Source organism: Terrapene carolina, unplaced genomic scaffold (assembly GCF_002925995.2).
Source record: "Terrapene carolina triunguis isolate 2854851 unplaced genomic scaffold, T_m_triunguis-2.0 Scaffold96, whole genome shotgun sequence".
Taxonomy (NCBI): Eukaryota; Metazoa; Chordata; order Testudines; family Emydidae; genus Terrapene; species Terrapene triunguis.
The window spans coordinates 16,556,793-16,577,783 of NW_020664447.1; the positions used below are offsets into that span (position 1 = coordinate 16,556,793).

The window sequence follows — 20,991 nt, forward strand, 5'->3', positions numbered from 1 at the left end:
AGAAAGTAGGAAAGGGGAGGAGAAAGTAAAGATAGAATCATAGAACTGTAGGGCTAGAATGGACCTCAAGAGGTCATCTAGTCCATCCCTTCTGAAAGTTTATGCCAACCTGTGCAAACGACTGACTTTCTGGCTCACCAAGAGACATCAGAACTCTATAAAGGAGAGCTACCAATGGTAGTTCTACGTCAACATTTTAGGTGGACCACCGTAACTTGCATTAAACTTTCTTCTTTAATGTGATAAATAAACAAACTGTGGTAAATAGAGGGGGTCACAGAATAGGAAAAATTTCCAAAGTGTCTTTTTTGTCAAAAAATTCAAATTTGCAATTTTTTTGATCCGCCCTAGTGATTAATAATTGATAGAACTTAAGTAAAACTCATAGCTGCCAAATTTTGCACAGCCCCAGGTGTGACATTTTATGCATACTGTATGATAAACTAATCTGCATCTGGATTAGAAGATTTTAAGGCCAGAACAGACCACTCCAATCATCTTAATGTGATCTCTTGCACAGCACAGACCATAGAATTTCAACAAGTGGTTTCTTCATCAAGCCCATAAGTTCTGGCTGAGCGAGGGCATAAGTTTTACAAAGAAATCCAATCCTGATTTAAAGACTTCAAGTGATGGAAAATCTACGATATCCTAAAGTATGTAGTTCCAAAGGTTAGTTACTTCCACTATAAAATATGTGCACCTTATTTCTAGTCTGAATTTGTCTAGCTTCAGCTTTCAGCCATTGCATCTTGTTATGCCTTTGTTAGACTAAAGAGCTATCTACTATCAGAAATCTTTTCCCTATATAAGTACTTATAGACTGAACTCTTAACCTGCTCTTCGTTAAATTCTTTAGCATCTCATTGTAAAGCATATTTTCAAGATCTCAGATCATTCCTACTGCACTTTTCTGAACCCTTGCCTATTTGTCAACATCCTTTTCAAAGTGTTGACACCAGAACTGGTGATAGTATTCCAGTAATGGTCTTACCAATGCTATAGAGAGAGGAAATAACACCTCCCTCCTACTACTCGATATTCCGTTGGTTATATATACACACTACCCTAGCATTTGCTTTCTTAGCCGCTGCATCACACTGAAAACTCATGTTTAACTTATCTATCATGATCCCTAAGTCCTTTTCTGAGTCATTGGTTTCCAAAATACAGTCCTACATTCTTGGTTCCTAGACAAATGGCTTTGCATTTAGCTGTAGTAATGCATGTTTGTTCAAGAGATGAGATCTAGATCGCTCTGTAGACCTGACCTGTCATCATTTATCACTGCACCAATTTACGTGTCTTGTGTTTGTGAGTTTTGCATATGTACAAACATCTGCATATGACCATAAACTTTAACTTATGGTCAACACATCCTGCCTCAGTCAGTGGCAAGTGAAGGACAGGAATTGCAGAAAATCTGGCAGCTTGTGGCTAGTGTAGGTGGGAGTGAATCAGAGGAGCTGCTAGGATAGATGGCAGGTAAGCCCCAGATGGTGTCTGAGATGGATGGGTGCTGAACAAACAAAGGGTGTCTGGGGCTAGGTGGGTGCTGGAGGGAGTCTGGGATTGCTGAAGAGGAGGAATCAGGGAAAACTGGGATTCTCAGAGAGGACTGGGTGTCCACTTTTGGAGGGGGAGGGGCTAGGAAAACCTGTTTAGAGGTAATCTGGAGACTCAGAGGAGTTGGCTGGATTCATAGGGGGAAAGCCAGATGTTGGGATAGGTGACTGTCTGGTAGGATGCTGGGGATTCTGGTGCTAGTACTAGGCCCCTCACCTCTGCCCTATGACTGCCTTCTTCTCTTCTTCCCTACCGTGATTCAGCATGGGGAGACAGACAGGCCACATGGCTGCCTGGCTTCAGGCAGAGCAAGCGCTACAGTGATCACAGACAGCCTGTAACAGCAACTGCCGACATTCCTGCAACCCAGATCCAATTGAATGTGTGGCAAATGTTACCAAAATTATTACAGGTGAAGATGTGTAGGATGGAAAGAGCCAAGCTTGACTCTCAGAGCTCAGGCTTTGTTTTCAGGACTGGTGGTTAAAAAAAACCATCTTTTTTTTATTTGTACACTGAGTTCATTTGATAGGGAACTCACTGAAAGACAATGAACATGAAATTCCACGATGTCGTTTTTACAAGGTTACTTTGAAGAGCAGAACAAGACTTTAGGGCTGATCAAAAGTTTACTGAAGCGAACAGAAAGACTTTCATTGTCCCCAATGGTCTTTGAGGCAGTCCATTTAAGAACACATTTCAAAGCAACCTTTGCTGCTCTTCTGTGGCTTCCAGGCTGTTCATTGAAGTGCTGCTGCAACAGAGCCTTTAATGGAATGTGCATTACATTGTCAAGGATACCAGCACGATTACTAAAATAGCTCATTTTTGTGAAAGAATTGGCATATAAGAAAAAGCACCCAGCATTTGGAGGAATGTACACTGATTTTACTAGAGTTTTATTTTCTCATTTTTCTATGTGGAGTAGTGGTCCCAGGTTCCAAGGGGTAGAGCCTCCACAAACAAAACCTCTGAAACTCTCAAATACAATTAGATCCATGAAGTTACAGATCCTAAATGCTGATAGCGCATGTGACATGTTATCTAAGACTTACTTTGCCAGGCTTGTTTGCATCAAAACTGTTTTCTTTAAATTTCTCTTGTAGGGTCTCAGCTAGTCGACACAGCAAGGCACCATTATCCAACTTCTCCATAAAAGTTTCTGCCGTTATCTCCCTACCTGAAAGGCAAGAAGAAAATTAACATGGCAAAAAAGGATGCCTGTGTCAACACAAGAAATGTAAATAATGGATTTGCAAGGAAAATCCATAAACCAAACCCCATTGAAGTCAATGGGAGTCTTTCCATTAACTTCAATGGGCTTAGAAACAAGCCCTAACTGAATAACTCACATTACACTGAGTTTTTATCATTTAGTCTTGCTGCTATTTTCCTGGCACTGAGACACAATTTTTTGGATACATTTTTTGGTTGGATAATTTGATGTTTTCTTTGGGATGGTATATTTTTAAACATTCATCTTGTCAAACAACACATTTTTGTAGAATGAGTCCAACTAATATGCCAGATTCTGTTAATCTTATTTTACCATTTCTAACTATACAGGACCACTTTTTTATTTTAGTGACATTAAAAAGGTGCCAGATTGACAGCGCTGCAGCATAATGTCTTAAATTTATCCTCAGAACAACTACACTGCAAGCTTCACCCTCACTCCCAATAGTCCCCAGCTTTAGAGATGAGAGGTTAATTTCTATTTCATTGTTAATTTAGGATTTGATCCTGAAAGGTGCTGACAATTTTCTGTCAAAATTGTTTTTTGAAGGAAAGTGGAGTTTGACAAAATGAATTTTGTCATTAAATGAGTGTCTACTTTCCATGGAAAATTACCAATTTATTTGGTCTAAAAACTAAATGCTCATAAACAAAAATATTTTGATTTTGGTAATGCCGTCACATTGCTTCATGAGGATTGAAGTTTAGTTGCCTCATTTCCCCATTGATCTCTACAGGCTGGGCTCCCTAGTGGATTATATCTCACATGATACACTGCTTCCAGTCTCCAAGACAGGACATCCTGGTGCATCATAGCAGATGTAATCCAACCAGGGTGCCAAACCTATAGATAAACTTGGAAGGATTAGACTTTTATCAGTAAGTGTCAGTAAACATGGATTTCACTATACACGGACAAAATGATAAAAATATTTCCATTGATAGTAACTGAAATTTACAGATAGGCAAAGAAAGAAAATGCTGCTTGAAAACTTAAGAATTTGATTTAAGAATACTTAATTTGACATGTGTAGTTGACAATTTTGTTTTAACTGTTATAAAACATTTGAATCTCAATGCCTACTGTCATTAAAATAATTATTTTCTGATACCCCCCCATAATTTCTTGCAAGAGTGAAAACTAAAAATAGATAAAAACAGTAAAATGATTTAAAATAATCAATATTACCAATCAAAATTATATAAAATATAAAAATTGAATTCTGCCAAGCTTTGCTATAGAGGAGGAAATGAAGTAACTGAACTTCAGTATCAGGCAGATTAATTGAAACTATAATTAAAAAAAAAAATCAAATATCAGACACAGGTGAGCACAATATTGGAGAAGATCAACATGGCTTTTGTACAGGGAAATCATGCCTCACCAACATATTAGAATTCCTGGAGGGGTTCAACAAATATGTGGACAAGTGCGATCCAATGGATATAGTGTACGTGGGCTTTCAAAAAGCCTTTTGACAAGATCCCTCACCAATGGCTTTTAAGCAAAGTAGGCAGTCATAGAATAAGAGGGAAGGACCTCTCTTCGATCAGTAACTGGTTAATAGCTAGAAAACAAAGGGCAGGGATAAATGGTCAGTTTTCACCGTGGAGAGAGGTAAATAGCGGGGTCCCGCAAGGAAATGTACTGGGACCTGGGCTGTTCAACATATTCATAAATTATCTGGAAAAAGGGGTAGACAGTGAGGTGGCATAGTTTTCAAACAATACTAAATTACTTGAGACAGTTAAATCCATGTCTGACTGCGAAGAGTTATGAAGGGATCTCACAAACCTGAGTGACTGGGCAAGAAAATGGCAGATGAAATTCAGTGTCGATAAATGCAAAGTAATGCACATGGGAAAACATAATCCCAACTGTACATACAAAATGATGGGGTCTAAATTACCTGTTACCATTAAAGAAAGAGATCTTGGAGTCATTGTGGATAGTTCTCTGAAAACAGCTGCTCAATGTTCAACGACAGTTGAAAAAGCTAACAGAACGTTAGAAATCATAATAAGACAAGAAATATCATGCCACTATATAATTCCATGGCATGCCCACACCTTGAGTACTGAGTGCAGTTCTCATCTCCCCAACTCAAAAAAGATATATTAGAATTAGAAAAAGTACAGAGAAGGGCAACAAAAATGATTAAGAGTCTGGAACAACTTACATCTGAGAAGAGATTAAAAAGACGACTCTTCAGCTGAGAAAAGAGATGAGTAAGGGGAGATACGATAACGGTCTCTAAATTTATGAATGATGTGGAGAAAATGAATAAGGAAGGGTTATTTACCTCTTCACATAACACAAGAACCAGGTCACCCAATGAAATTAATAGGCAGCAGGTTTAAAATATAAGGAAGTACTTTACACAATGTATAGTCAACCTTTGGAACTCATTGCCAGGGATGGTGTGAAGGCCAAAAGTATAACTGGGTTCCAAAAAGAATTAGATGAATTCATGGAGGATAGATCCACCAAAGGCTATTAGCCCCATGCACTAGTTGTCCCTAAATCTTTGATTGCATACAATAATACAATGCAGTACATACAATAATAATCATTTTTAAAAACTGTCTCACACTTCCATTAAAAAAAAAAGGAGAGAGGGGAGAAAAGAGAGAGGTTGGATTGTTTTGTTTTGAACCACATTCCCTTTCTTTTTAAATAAATCCCTTTAAAACAAAATAATTTTTTGAAATATTTCATTTTGTATTTTTTGTCCAAAAATATACAAACCAGACCAATTTTAATCAAATTTTAATTTACAAAAGCACAAAAATCAAAAGGATACTACAGTAGGATTTATCTGACCACGGCTTTCAAATTGTTGGAAAGGTTTTAGGTACTTTGACAATAATGTAACACCTTGAAGGAAAACAGTCCCCAGTGTTCTTCATTTTGTAGGCTAAAACCAGAGAGGAATAAAATAAGATCTTTAAAATGTGATTCTCAGATGCAACAATAGACTCACTTTTCTGGTTCAAGTTAAACTTGTTATTTCTGATACATTTATTCTTTCAAGAACATCTGTTTGACGTAAAACCTTTTTTTCCATTCATTTTTTAGCCTTGATTCTCTCCACTGTAGATTTCATATTGTAGTCTCTAGTGTATATAATGACTTCTGCAGGTGGCAGAAGAGCAGTAGCAGCACTGCATCACAATAGAAGTCTGTGCATAACTGACATTATTTTAGTGGTGCATGCAGCTCTTCTGGAGCCAGGAATTAAATTAATAGCCCCCAGACACAAAAAAAGTCAGCATCCCAGTGCCTTAATACCTTCACCACCATGTTTGGCCTACATTTTCTATTGTTAATAATGAAAAATATTTTCCATTTTGTCCCTTCGGTCGAAGGTGCCGAAACTATCAGAAAGCTAATTTAAAGAATGGACATATTAGAAGCTGTTTTATTTTAAAAGGCAGTATTATATGTGAATATAGAACTCTATTATAAGATATATATATTAGTTTCTTTAACCATAACTGAAGTTTTATTGTTTTAAATGCAAACTCTTTAGGATTTTCTATATAGGTAAAATAACCCTCATTTTAAATGCCTATGATGTCCTATGATTTATGGATTTGGCTATTCTCTTGGCTGCTTTTATAAATCTGATTAAAGAAATAAGCTTAAAATATATATTCCTTTTTAAACAGATGCAGAAAAAATGCTTTCTATCTTCTCTTGCCATTTAACAATACAATTACATTAGCAGTTTGATTATTGCATTTTTATATATTAAGCTGGAATATTTTAGTTCTGCTGCCTTTTATGAATGCTGAAAGAAAGTTCTGCATTGAACATCTGTATTTAATGAAAAATATATTAGGTGTTAGCTTTCAATTCACTGTATTTTATGGCCCCAAAAGGTGGCATTTCTTTGCTAAAAGAGACACCATGACATATTTAACAGTTGAAATGTATTGATTCAAATGAGAGTTATGTTCATAGCTAGGGGACAAAAAATGGCTTCATATATTTGGATGGAAGAAACATTAAAATCCATTAAAAAAGATCTTTAAATGAGCTATAATTACAGTAAAGCAGTTGCAATGTGCATATAGGATGGTAACAACATAATCTATAATAAAAACTAATGCTAGAAGCATGCAAACAGGAAAATAAAGTCTTCTTCAATATAGCAATCATTGGGACTATTTGCATGAATTAGGATAGCTGCTTACATAAACAAGGGTTATTTAGATCAGGCCCCAGATCTTGCTGATGCTGGATTGGGTTTTGCAATTCAGTTTTGAGAATCTTTAGCAGTCAAAGCATGGGAGCCAAGGGGCTCTGGCTGCTATAGTAGGTTTTGAAATGTCACTCCAGCCTATGTACTTACAATAAGATTATCAATCATTAACTTTTAAAAACACAAATAAATATAATGTCATAAACTAAAGGTTTGTAAATTGAGACATTTGGACCAGATTGTCCGGTCTGGCCGAGCTGTGTTTTGCACTGGAACTAATTCTGGGGCCAGCTGGAGACCATTTCTGCTCCCAGCATAACCAGGAACAAAGTAAGGGCTCCTCTAAGGCACACCAGCAGGAACTTCTCTAGTAATCAGAGACCACTGAAGTGCAAGCAATTTGGCCTGCACCTTTTCACACCTATTCTACCCCAACATGCCCCCAACATCAGGGAGCTGAGAGCAGGTGGTGTAGATACATATGTGAAATCTCCAACTGCCTCAATAGGACCAGAGCAGCAGAAAGCAGCCAGTACTGCTGCCAAAGCCCTAGCCCTCTGTCTTCATCATCACCTACAATCTAATATATAATGCTGAAGCTGTAAAGTTTTTTTGATTGTCCACTCATTCACACCTGGGTAAATCAGGAGTAACTCCATCCAAGTGAGCTGATGCAAAATTAGTGTAGGAGAGGAGGATCAATCTCCATGTGGAATATAAATCACATTAATATGCTTAGCTGGGTAATAATCAGATTAACACCACCTGAGTGTAATAGTAATCATTATAAAATTCAAGTGAGGTATCTTCAAAACTACCAGAATTTCTTACTGAAACACACCCAAAACCAGTGGGCCATAAACCCGGTTTTCCAAGGATGACCTTCAGAAAGAGCATTTGTAACGAGGGTATGTCTACATTGCAACGTAAGCCCAGGGTTCGAACTCAAGCTCAAGCCTAACCCCCCTTCTATATACACACAAATCGTGCTAAGCCAGGGCTAAGACCCAGGGTCCCAGGACCCCACAAGGATGGAGGGTCTGAGCCTGAGTCAAGCTGGGACCCAGGGTTTAAGTACTATTGCTTTGCATTGTAAATGCAGCCCCACTGAACTCATGCTCTGGGAAGCCATCAAAAGTATTCCGCAGTTCCATGGGCTGACTTTCGTTGTCCTCTGGACAGTCAACTCTGGTGGGCAGTCAAGTTTTGTCAGACTGCGCTACAAACAAAGGGCTAATGTGGCCACATTTTGGGAGAGTGCTAGGAAGTCTGGGATATATGTGGTCAGAGTTAGGACCATATAATGCAGTGTAGATGCTGGAGCCCAGGTTGGGACCCGGGGTTCAACAATTAAGAACATAAGAATGGCCATACTGGGTCAGACCAAAGGTCCATCCAGCCCAGTATCCTGTCTACCGGCAGTGGCCAATGCCAGGTGCCCCAGAGGGAGTGAACCTAATAGGTAATTGCTAACCTAGGGTTACAAATCAGTGTAGATGCTCAAGCCCTAGGTTAACAAACCCAAGGTCTGCTAACTCAAATTCTACTAACCCTGGGATTACATTGCAGTATAGCTGTACCCTAAGACTATATTGACTATTTATGGATGAATTAATGAAGACAACATTTTGCTAAATAGAAAAGGCCTGGTTGTTCTGTCTACATTGGATGGGGCAGGAAACACTCACTAACATTCATAGCTGTCATCTGTGTGTTGAAAAATGTTAGCAAAAGCCAAGAGATACATTGTCCTTTCCATGAATAGTGCTCAGATAACAGACACGGTAATACATTTTGCTACATAGAACCATTTCAAAAAGACACAAAACAAAGAACTGATGAAGGGTCATGAAATTCCAGATGTATTAATGCAAAGTGTAAGGGAAGACTTATTTTAATATGCAAAGAGGTTTCTCTATTGTAAATTGATTATTACTTTAAAATCACTAGCAAACACAAGAAACGCAAGATGGCAATTACCCATTGCAGTATGTCAACCATATAACACTACAAGTTGAACTTACTGTCAAGAGATCCCAGTTTTCATGTGCAGACTTCTAAGAATTCCCTAAGACCCATTTGTGCAATGAAGTCATGGGATTACTAAGAGAACCATTTAGACAGTGAAAAATCTCTTGAAGACATCTATACGTGACGATAGTGACCCATATATAGACCTGTTGAACCTATGAAATACATCAACAGAAGGATGGGCTTCCCCAGTACTCATGCACACAGGTGCACACAGATGGGAATGGTGGGTCATTACACTAATTGAATCTATTTCCCCATGTTAAGTTATCCTCACACCTTCTATGGGTCATCTCGATTATCACTTAAAAAGTTTTTTTTTCTTGTGCTGATGATAGCTCATCTCAATTGATTGGCCTCTTACAGTTGGTATGGCTACTTCCACCTTTTCATGTTCTCTGTATGTATAATATCTTCTTTCTGTGTGTTCCATTCTATGCATCCAATGAAGTGGGCTGTAGCCCAAGAAAGCTTATGCTCAAATAAATTTGTTAGTCTCTAAGGTGCCACAAGTACTCCTGTTCTTTTTAGAGATGAACAAGGATTTTACTTCCCACAAGACCTCTTTTGCTCAAACTGAAGCAGATACCAGACTTAAAAACAAAACAGGAATCAAAGCAAAAAAGACAACAATTTTACAACAGGCATACAGAACCATTGTTCAGGTTGACAAGAAGGTGATTAACTCACTTTAGAACAGACGATAAAAGCTGGAAGCCAGCGAGTTTTGGCTCCCACAAGAGACAAGAGATCTTATATTGTGAAAAGTCAACAGCAGAGAAATAATCAATGTCTACTTGAAATGAAATACCTAAGACATCCCAAAGGCATGTTGGGTCAGAAGGAAAAGAGGTGAAAACTCAAGGAACATGCAAAAGAATGAGAATCCTTCTGTGTCAGTGCCAGAAGAATCATTAGAGGCACCAAAATTACCGATGGCTTGATTTTCAGATATGTTGAATACCTACATCTCCAACTGACAGGAGCTGCAGGTGCTCAGCACTACTGAAAATCAGGTCCCTTTTAGACACAAACATCATGAAGGATGACAAGTCCAAGTAGCACCTGGCTAAAGTGAAAGTATAAGATGCCTAAAATGAAAGTAATGTTACCAACTAGGCCTAATCAAAACATTTTTCAATCAAAATTTGAAATATTAAAATTTTCATCAACTTTACAAATTTTGAAATCTTTTAAACCAGCTCTACTAGTAGCTGTGCTTTGAGAAAACCAACAAAAGACACACAAGGTTGTGATCAGATGTAACTGACTCAACAAATAATTGAGGGCAAAAATCTATTTAAAAGTTAAATATCCATAAAAGGGGATTAAGGGAGGAAGTAAGGAAAAAGAATGTAATGTTTCTGTATGAGAGTTGTATACTAACGAGATTATATAATAATAGTATGGCAAGATTATGCTAATCCCATGTTAAGCATGTGAGCATGCCCAGTGTGAAACAGAAGTTTCCAGAAGTTCAAGGAGAACTAAGCTCAGTGCTTGTGAAGTAGAAAATATATGCTGGGCTTCCTCCCCTGACAAACCTGGCTCCTGAGTGCTTCATAAAGCATTACAACAAACTATCAAGCTAAAAAGCTCAAAACACCTACTCCACAGAGCTAATTGAACCATACTCTTAAATCTAGTACTTCAGTGACCTCTAAACTGGACAGGGCTCAGAAGGGCTGCCACCTAATACAGTAGGCCTCATTGTTATTAAACTCAGAATTGGGGCAACAGGGCCAAAGCCAACTGTTCAAGAGTCTCTGCAAAGCCCTGGGACTTACCCTAGCCCAGGGGTCGGCAACGTTCGGCCCGCGGCTCGCCAGGGTGAGCACCCTAGCAGGCCGGGCCAGTTTATTTACCTGCTGACGCGGCAGGTTCAGCCGATCGCGGCCCCCACTCGCCACGGTTCACCGTCCCGGTCCAATGGGGGCGGCAGGAAGCGGCACGGGCCGAGGGATGTGCTGGCCGCGGCTTCCCACCGCCCCCATTGGCCCGGGACGGCGAACTGCGGCGAGTGGGGGCCGCGATCGGCCGAACCTGCCGCGTCAGCAGGTAAATAAACTGGCCCGGCCCGCTAGGGTGCTTACCCTGGTGAGCCGCGTGCCGAACGTTGCCAACCCCTGCCCTAGCCCATTAAATTTGATCTGTGGTTTTATGTGGCTTCATATTTGGCAGCCTGGTTCAACCAACCTTGAAAAGAAGTGGGAATCGGAAGGTACTGAAGTTCCTATCAGGAGTAACGAGGCAATGGACATTACACTTTAAAAGAGATTAAGGACTTGTCTTCACTACAGAGTAAGTTGATCTAAGTTACGCTACTCCAGCTACGTGAATAACATAGCTGGAGTCGACATAGCTTAGGTCAACTTAGTGCAGTGTCTTCACAGCACTGGGTCAACGGGAGACACTCTCCGGTCGACCTCCCTTACACTTCTCGGAGAGCTGGAGTACCAGGCTTGACTGGAGAGTGCTCTGCTATCGATTTAGCAGATCTTCACTAGACCTGCTAATTCAATCCCTGTTGCATCGATTGTATCAGGGTCAATCTCCCTGGTAGTGGAGACCAGCCCTAAGTAACTGCTGGAACATAGGCTAGCTTATAGACAGTTTGGGAGTAAAGTGAAATATCCCTGTTTGGGACTTGACACATGGACTCTGCATTCCCAATACACCATCTTTTCCAGCTATCCAGTGTAGAAGGCAGTGGTTGTACAGAGGCCATGGCCCAGATCTTCAAAGACATTTAGGAGCCGTTTATTTCAATGGGAGTTAGGCACCTAAATATTTTTGAGGATCTGGGACCACAACCTTCTTCAGCAAAGAACTTAAGTGCATGCTTAACTTAAAGCACATGGCAGTCCCATTTCAAAAGAACTCAGCTCCCACTGGAACAACCATGCTGGGTGCTGATCCCTTTTGAAAATCTGCCCCATAATTTCACAATGGGAATTATTGGGTGCTGACTATTTCTGAAAACCAGGCTTTTATTTAGATACCTAAACACAAGCTCTTTTGAAAACAAGGACCTAAGCATGATTCTGAGCACTGGAAAAATCTTGCCCTTATTGTAGTGTACAGAATGATAATTATAAAGAAGGGAAGCGGGGAATGGAATCTATTAAGAGAAAACAATATATGGGAGTAAATTTAAAAGCCACTAAATAAAAAATAAACAAATAAACAAACACAAAGAGCTGAGAGTACACATCCATGTCAGAGCTAAAAATATTTTCCAAATAAAAGGTCCCTACTCAAATATTGTAGTCCCTACTCAAGCAAAAGTCTGATTGTGACACCTTCCCCAATATGAGGCAATCTGAGAACTCAGAGAGAGTGATTGTTTAGACTACCTGAATTATTGATTTTAGGAATGTGGCACTTCCTTTTATTTCTTGTTCTGCATTTTTATGTATGCACGTGAAATGGAATGCAGCCACATGTATACAGACTCTGCAGTTGTCAGAAATAGTCCTTTGAGCAACTCTGAGAAGTGCACTCCACTGAGATAGCGTCACAGATAATCAGCAGAATGTGTGCTTATACTACCAGGATCTCCTTGAAGATAATTTTAAAATTAAAAAAAAAAAATTAGGATTGAAAGAGATCATCTAGTTCATCCCCCACACTGGGGCTGGGCTAAGTATAACTAGACCATCTCTGTATCTAAGCCTGTTCTTAAAAAATCTCCAATGATGGAGCCTGCCTACGTAATCTGTTCCAGTGCTGAATTGCCCTTATAGTTAGAAAGTTTTTCCTAATATCTAAGCTAAATCTCCTTCGCTGTAAATTAAGCCCATTACTGCTTGACCTACACTCGATGGACATGGAGAACAATTGATTGCGGTCCTCATCACAACAGCCCTTATCATAATTTGAAGACTGATGTTGCCCCTCAGCCTTCCTTTCTCTAGACTTAACATGCCCCATTCTTTCAATCTTTCTTCATAGGTCATGTTTTCTAAATCTCTTATTTTTGGGTCTCTCCTCTGCACTCTCTCCTATTTGTCCACATCTTTCTTGAAGTGTGGTGCCAAAAACTGGACACAGTACTCCAGCTGAGGCTCACCAGTGTAAAACAATTACATCCAGTGCCTTATACAAGACACTCCTGTTAATGCATCCCAGAACGACATTTGCTTTTTTTTGAAACTGCATTGCATTATTGACTCATTCAATGTATAACCCCAGATCCTTTTCTGCAGTACTGCTGCCTAGCCAAGTTATTCATGTTATTCTTCATGCTGAATCAGATCAAAGGGACATTGTTTTAACTCTTCAGAGTTAATGGGGGATAGGGGGTCAAAGAATGACTGACTAAAAAGCTAAAAAACAAAAACAAAAAACTACCATACACAGCAACACTACACATCTCAGTCTTCTCTGAGTTCCTCATCTATTTCAAATCACAAATTCAAGTTGCATTGCCCAGGTCTCCTGAATCTACTGTCAAAACCCCTATTTACATTTACAATCTCAGCCAGTACACTGTCATGGTTTTCAGTTTGTAATTCTGAGCTTAAATCATTGAAGCTGGAAGCAAAACTACTGTCACCTTTATTTCCATTGATCGCTATTTGCCTCTGCAAATGAAATTCCAGAGATACACCTGCCCCATTCAGTAAATAGATTCAGACAGTACTCTTGGCAAAAGAAGATATTTTATGTATTTGTAAAACTCTATACAGTAGAACCTCAGAGTTATGAACACCTTAGTTACGAACTGACCAGTTAACCACACACCTCATTTGGAACTGGAAGTACACAATCAGGCAGCAGCAGAGATCAAAATAATAATAAAAAAAGGCAAATACAGTATAATACTATGTTAAACATAAACTACTACAAAATAAAGGAAAAGCAGCATTTTTCTTCTGCATAGTAACGTTTCAAAGCTGTATTAAATCAATGTTCAATTGTAAACTTTTGAAAGAACCATAAGGTTTTGTTCAGAGTTACAAACCATTCCGGAGGTGTTTGTAACTCTGAGGAGCTACTGTATTGCTGTGAGTCCAAGTGTGTCTGACTCCCTGTCTGCCTGACTGTCGTGCAGCTTAAGTGTTGTGCAATGTAAATTAATAAACAACAGCTAGGTGAAACAAAAGTGTGTCCTGATTCAGCAAAAACAACAATGCATAGTCAATTAAGAACCTTGTTTTTAAAAACATGGGCCAAGTCTCCTGTCTTGTGTAGATATGGGGTAATTCCCTTGCAACCAAACTTGCATAAGTGAGAGGATCCATTTGTGAAAAGCAGTGGTAGAATGAAACTGCTGGACACTGTATGCTGCATAATTAAAACAAAGCTGCACTTGTTTAGGTTAGTACAGCACTGTGAAGGGTCGCAGTTTGACATGCATTTGAAAATAAGATTTTTAATTATATTTGGCATTTCAGACCCTCCTGCTGATGCCACTTTCTTGCTGAAAAGTGACCTCATTCATGATCTTGTCAGTGTGAGACCTATGTGTTACCGAATGTAAGCAAGTTTCCATTTTGCTTCATTAGTGATTAGTAGTACTTTCTTGTTTAATATTTAAGCAGGGTGTTCAATGTTTAAACCATGAAGAGCTTCTTGTGACTTTAAATGTTATTAAAATAGAAAAAGAGAGCTGTCTAGTGGTTAAGTGAGGGTTAGGCATCAAGATTCTCACCTCTATGGCTGACTTGGGCAATTCTATATTTACAGTGCCCATTAACTTCAATGGGAGTTCCGTGCACAGAAGGCTTGTAGAATCAGTCCCTTCTTTTGTGACCTTGTTGAGACATTTCAATTTGCTGTGCCTTACTTTCCCCATCTCTAAAATTGGTGTAATGTGTTAAGAGCTGTTGTAAAAAGCTACACAACAGACACTTAGAAAGCAGAATAAGAAGAAATGTTATTGTTCCTATAAAACACAGGAATTATGTTGCATATTCTTGAAGACCATGTACTGACTTCTTCTCTATTAACAGTTAACACATGTACAGACATTTCTCCTAAGAATGATATTTACCTTCTTTGCAGGTAATATTGTGAGGTGAATTTTTATAAAAGCCTTTAAGATGCTCATTTGAAAAATCACCATACATATACAGTGGTTTATGTGAAATTATCACTGAGAAGGTTCAAATCATAGAAGTGTAGGACTGGAAGGGACCTCGAGAGGTCATCTAGCCCAATCTCCTGCACTCAAAGCAGTACTATGTAATAACTAGATCATTCCTGGCAGGTTTTATTTCTAACCTGTTCTTAAAAACCTCCCATGACACAGATACCACAATCTCCCTAGGCAACTTGTTCCAGTGCTTAACTACCTTGACAGTTAAGAAGTTTTTCCTAATGTCCTATCTAAACCTCCCTTGCTGCAATTTAAGCTCCTTGTTTCTTGTCCTAACCTCAGAGGTTAATGAGAACAATGTTTCACCCTCCTCCTTTATGTACTTAAAAACTGTTATGTCCCCCTTCAGTCTTCTCTTCTCCAGACTAAACAAACCCAGTTTTTTCAGTCTTTCCTCAGTCATGTTTTCTAGACCTTTAATCATTTTTGTTGATCTTCTCTGGACTTTCTCCAATTTGTCCACATCTTTCCTGAAATGTGGCTCCCAGAACTGGACATAATACTCCAGCTGAGATCTTATCACTGCAGAGTAGAGGGGAAGAATTACTTTCTGTGTCTTGCTTACAACACTGCTGCTACTACACCCCAGAATAATGTTTGCATTTTCTGCAATAGTGTTACACTGTTGACTCATATTCAGCATGTGATCCACTATAATCCCCATATCCTTTTCCACTGTACTCCTTCCTAGGCAGTAATTTCCCATTTTGTATGTGTGCAATTGATTGTTCCTTCCTAAATGGAGTATTTGGCATTTGTCCTTATTGAATTTCATCCCATTTACTTCAGACCGTTTCTCTAGTTTGTTCAGATCATTTTGAATTTGAATCCTATCCTCCAAAGCACGTGCAAATCCTCCCATCTTAGTATCATCTGAGAACTTCATAAGTGTACTCTCTATGCCACTATCTAAATCACTGATGAAGATATTGAACAGAACCGGACCCAGGACCAATCCCTGCAGGACTCCACTAGATATGCCCTTCCAGCTTGACTGTGAACCACTGATAAATACTCTCTAGGAATGGTTTTCCAATTAGTTATGCACCCTCCTTACAATAACTCCATCTAGGTTGTATTTCTCTAATTTGTTTATGAGAGCAACTTATAACCAACTGAAGAACAGAGGCTAGAATGGAAGTTATAACTTATCCTCACAGTGCTTACTATCACAACTACTAAAATATGGTTGCCCCTTTTGGGCATGAAGGGTTAGCTAACAGTTGAAACCCTGCCAAGATTTTTCAGTTAGGAGGACAAACAGACTATATGATTCAAGTACTTCTTTGACTGAGCTTGTTTATTTACAACAAAGAATATACACAAAGTCCTGTTTCCCTGAACAGAGTAGAAACAGGAGGCATTTTCCTGACTCACAAATTCCAAGTCTCTTTCTCCAGCGACTCCTGTGCCCCATAGAAATCTGTCTTTGCTCCCGCTTAGGGCCATGCTCACCACTTCTCTCACTATCTGCCTATCACACCCATGGACACACACAGCTCCAACCAGGCAATACCCCAGATCTCACATTTGCAATCAGTTCCCAGGAAAACCCCTCGGCTCACATGGCTTAGCTCTGATTGGCTTTATCATACAATGCTTTGCCCTGGGAGGCAAATTCTTATATTTTAGCTATCAATATACAAAGGGACATTTAAATGCTCCTTCCATTTAGCCTGAATGAAAAGTCACCCATCGACTTTAACCAGGTCTGAAATTGATGTCAAGATCAAAGAAACGATTGACGGCAGCCATTAACCTCTTTCATTGTAACAACAAGAATACTGAAACAGACAAAGACATAATTCAAATAAATGTCCATTTTTATGTTTCAATATTCAAATGTTTCAAGGACCAACAGTTACCAGGTGAAGAACAATGTTTACCTAGCTAGTTGCTTGATAAATAATGTAAATGCGTACCCCTTCTAAGAAAGTCTTTCTGACCTTGCTGATGGCTGCATGCATTACTCAGAAGGAGCCAGTTAATTGTAACTACTTATTTGGAAGGGAAAATAGTCTGGAGAACCACCTTTCCAGTTGAACTAGAGGCCAAAAGTTAACATACTAACAAGTGTAATTTGTCAATAATTGTATTTTAAATATGTGTGTGCGCTCATGCATGCATAAATACATACATATATATCTATATAAATATTCTTACCCAGTAGGTTTGTGAGCCACAGCGCTAGATCCTCTTTCATCGGTAATAAGTTGGCCTCATGTCTGCTGGCCAGCCACTGGCTGTATTGATGCATATCAGAAAGGCCAGGTCCTCGTGCCTTTGGGCTCAGAGCACTGCACATTGTTTATCCACTTGTAGTACCTGTTTTTTAAAAAAAGTACCTCATTATACTATATAAGGCTGGAAGCTTTTTTTTTTTTTTTAGTTTATTGACAGTGCTTGAAATAAACTGTGATCTTGGGGTGCAAGATGTCAGACAAACCTATGTAGGTCTAACACATGGAAACAACATACACGATGAAAGTCTTGTTTTGCTAATGGAGCATTTTGCTGGTGATTTAATCATATAGATAATGTCTGTTTTATTTGTACTCACCCAGGTACACATGTTCCCAACAATCCACTACTCTGCAAAGAATAATTAAAACCAAATCAAAATAAACATTTTGAGATACAGACCTAACAATTCATTAGGACCTGATCCAATGCCCATTGAAACCCATGGAAAGCTTCAATGGGCTTTGGATTAGGCCCTAGAACAGCATATGAGTAAGGGAGTTCTGCAACTACAACAAACCATTAGCAGTACTAAATAGATACCCATTCCACCAAATGAAATCAGTCGGTTCCACAGCTTCATTCTTATAAAAAATACAAATAATCCTTTGTACAACAAATATTATTTAATTTACTGTATTATTCTACAAAAAAATATACAAAGCCTGGCAGTACTGGAGGATGGAGTTTATCCACAAAACAGATACAGTAGCAGTGCAAGCTTCCGATTTCACCGTCCCTACACAAATGCTAATGGGCCTCAGTTCTAAACTATGGAAATCACCTCTAGAGGTGAGAGAGTACTTCATTTTCCCATTCAATATTTTATTCCCAATTTAATTTTTAAAATCATTTCCATAGCCAGAGGTGTAAAGTGCCCACTGAATTGTAGTTCTATTAGTGAAGGCCAAATTCTGCCATCTGCTGCATGGGTGTGCTCGGGAAAGAGGGTGTCAGACTCTTCCTGTCCCTGTGAAGCATAGTAGGGTTTCAGCCTAATGCTTAAAAGAGTGCCAAGTTAGGGGACTGGCTACAGTCCGAGCTGGCACACCATGGCTTCTAGTGAGCACAATCAGGACCTGGTCAGCCAGCTCATATGCTGTATTGTGCAGGTGGCATTAGGCTGAGAGGATCAGGAAGATGCTTATTTACCCTGGCTATTCTGTGCCATTGTGACCTGCACTCGTAAGGTGATTGCAGGGCAGGATGCACTGCTGATGGCTGTTTCCTTCTGCCCCTTGCACAGTGCCTAGAAGTCATGAGTCAGCCCATAGGCAACAGTGACTTTAAAAATAGGGAAGAACAACTTACTATCCTATGACAGTAGTCAGAGTATTAGGGATGGTAAACATAATATAGTGGAACCCTGATTTTATGAACATTGATCTTATGAACGACCTGTTATATGAACCATTTTTCTACCACTGATGGCATGTCTTTCTGATGCCAAATGTGACTTCAATCTATCAGCCAATGTTCGAGCAGCTGCACAGATTTGAAAAAACAGATTTGGTGGCAAAGAGGAGATATGGTTCTCTCAAAGAAAAATCAGGCATGCATTTGTTACCATTCATTATGTACACAATTATTTAACACTGAATAAATTAACATATGCATTGTATCTACTGTAATTTTGAGATATTCAATTTTATTAACTTTTGGGTTTTATTAACTCAATATCAAATTGTAGGGATATTAAAGAAGATACTAACAGTGATTCCCCCAAGTGACAGTGACCCCCTCCCCCAATAATTTGTCCCCCACACTTTAAAATCCAACAGTTTCACCAAGTACAAAAATCTCTTGGGCTTCTGTTAAAACTTGTAAGCTACTGTCTGTAGAAACCATTGATTGTATCTATCCTGTGAAAGATACCTTATTACTATGTAAAACTTACAAACAAGTTAATTGACTTTGTTCTTGAAGTAATTGATACAATGTAAACAAACACTATAAGCCGTTAAGTGACTTTCACTTCATTGTAACATCAAGGGCTCCTAGACCCCCACCCTCTGTGATTAAAGGGCCGGGAGTCTCAAATGAATTAGCACACACCCTGAAAGTGGTGGAGATAGTAAATTAAAATATGGTTAAGTTATGGAATGTATGTTGATGAATGCTTGATGTACATGAATGGTTAGGGAGGAGCCAGCCTAGAAAGGGAGTAGCCATCGGCCGAAGAATGTGTAAAGTGGACCACCAGAACCGCCTGAGGGTAAACTGGGATCCACCCCATCACCTGGAAGGATGAGAAACACAAACTTTGGACAGTTTGGAGCCACCAGGAATGTGCCCAGGAATGTGCCATCTGCTGATTGAGTCAGCAACAGCAGAATGAAACAGCTCCCATAGACTAACATCGGAATTAATTCCTATAAGAATGGACTCTCAAGACTGAGGATTTTAAGTCTCTGGTTCTGCTGCCAACCTCCAGGAGCATCAGGTGCACCTGACACAGACTCTGCTCCATCCTCATGACCAAGATACCTGGCCAGTAACTTGGCATGAGCAACTTCTAGGCTGGTAACTATAACACCTATACAGAACTTGAATGAATGATTGTGTGAATGAATCTATCTATATGTGTGTATGTGTGTGTGTGTGTGTGTGTGTGTAAGGAATAAGTAGTCAAACAACGTTGTATACTTTTATCTTTTGCTTTATCATTATATTTACAATAAATGTGGCATCTTTGCCTTATTCCTCTAAATAAGATCCTGGGGGGTTTTATTCTATTGGTATAACAAAATTACCATATATACTCGATCATAAACCGGTTCGTTTATAAGCCGACCCCCCCAAGATGGATAAGTAAAAATGGAAAAATTTTAAATAACCCGTTCATAATTTGCTGACCCTATAATTCAGGAGTCAGCAAACTTTGGCTCCCGGGCCATCAGGATAAGCCGCTGGTGGGCCAAGATTCATAGATTCATAGATTCTAGGACTGGAAGGGACCTCGAGAGGTCATCGAGTCCAGTCCCCTGCCCGCATGGCAGGACCAAATACTGTCTAGACCATCCCTGATAGACATTTATCTAACCTATTCTTAAATATCTCCAGAGATGGAGATTCCACAACCTCCCTAGGCAATTTATTCCAGTGTTTAACCACCCTGACAGTTAGGAACTTTTTCCTAATGTCCAACCTAGACCTCCCTTGCTGCAGTTTAAGCCCATTGCTTCTTGTTCTATCCTCAGAGGCTAAGGTGAACAAGTTTTCTCCCTCCTCCTTATGACACCCTTTTAGATACCTGAAAACTGCTATCATGTCCCCTCTCAGTCTTCTCTTTTCCAAACTAAACAAACCCAATTCTTTCAGCCTTGCTTCATAGGTCATGTTCTCAAGACCTTTAATCATTCTTGTTGCTCTTCTCTGGACCCTTTCCAATTTCTCCACATCTTTCTTGAAATGCAGTGCCCAGAACTGGACACAATACTCCAGCTGAGGCCTAACCAGAGCAGAGTAGAGCGGAAGAATGACTTCTCGTGTCTTGCTCACAACACACCTGTTAATACATCCCAGAATCACGTTTGCTTTTTTTGCAACAGCATCACACTGTTGACTCATATTTAGCTTGTGGTCCACTATAACCCCTAGATCCCT

The 20,991-nt window shown here is 39.4% G+C and overlaps 1 protein-coding gene across 5 annotated transcripts in view; it reads right to left on the minus strand.

Moving 5' to 3' along the window:
- The window catches only part of GAS2 (growth arrest specific 2), a 150,359-nt gene that overhangs the window by 100,510 nt on the left and 28,858 nt on the right, over positions 1-20,991 (minus strand). For 4 of the 5 annotated variants that reach the window (XM_024214850.3, XM_024214848.3, XM_024214846.3 and 1 more), the window contains exons 2-3: positions 17,308-17,469; positions 2,622-2,746 (exon numbers count right to left, since the gene is read on the minus strand). In XM_024214850.3, the coding sequence (XP_024070618.1) occupies positions 2,622-2,746; positions 17,308-17,449 (267 nt within the window). In that variant the 5' untranslated portion in view covers positions 17,450-17,469. Of the gene's footprint in view, positions 1-2,621; positions 2,747-17,307; positions 17,470-17,704; positions 17,724-20,991 lie in introns of those variants that run through there. The other variant, XM_029911474.1, reaches the window with a different exon arrangement.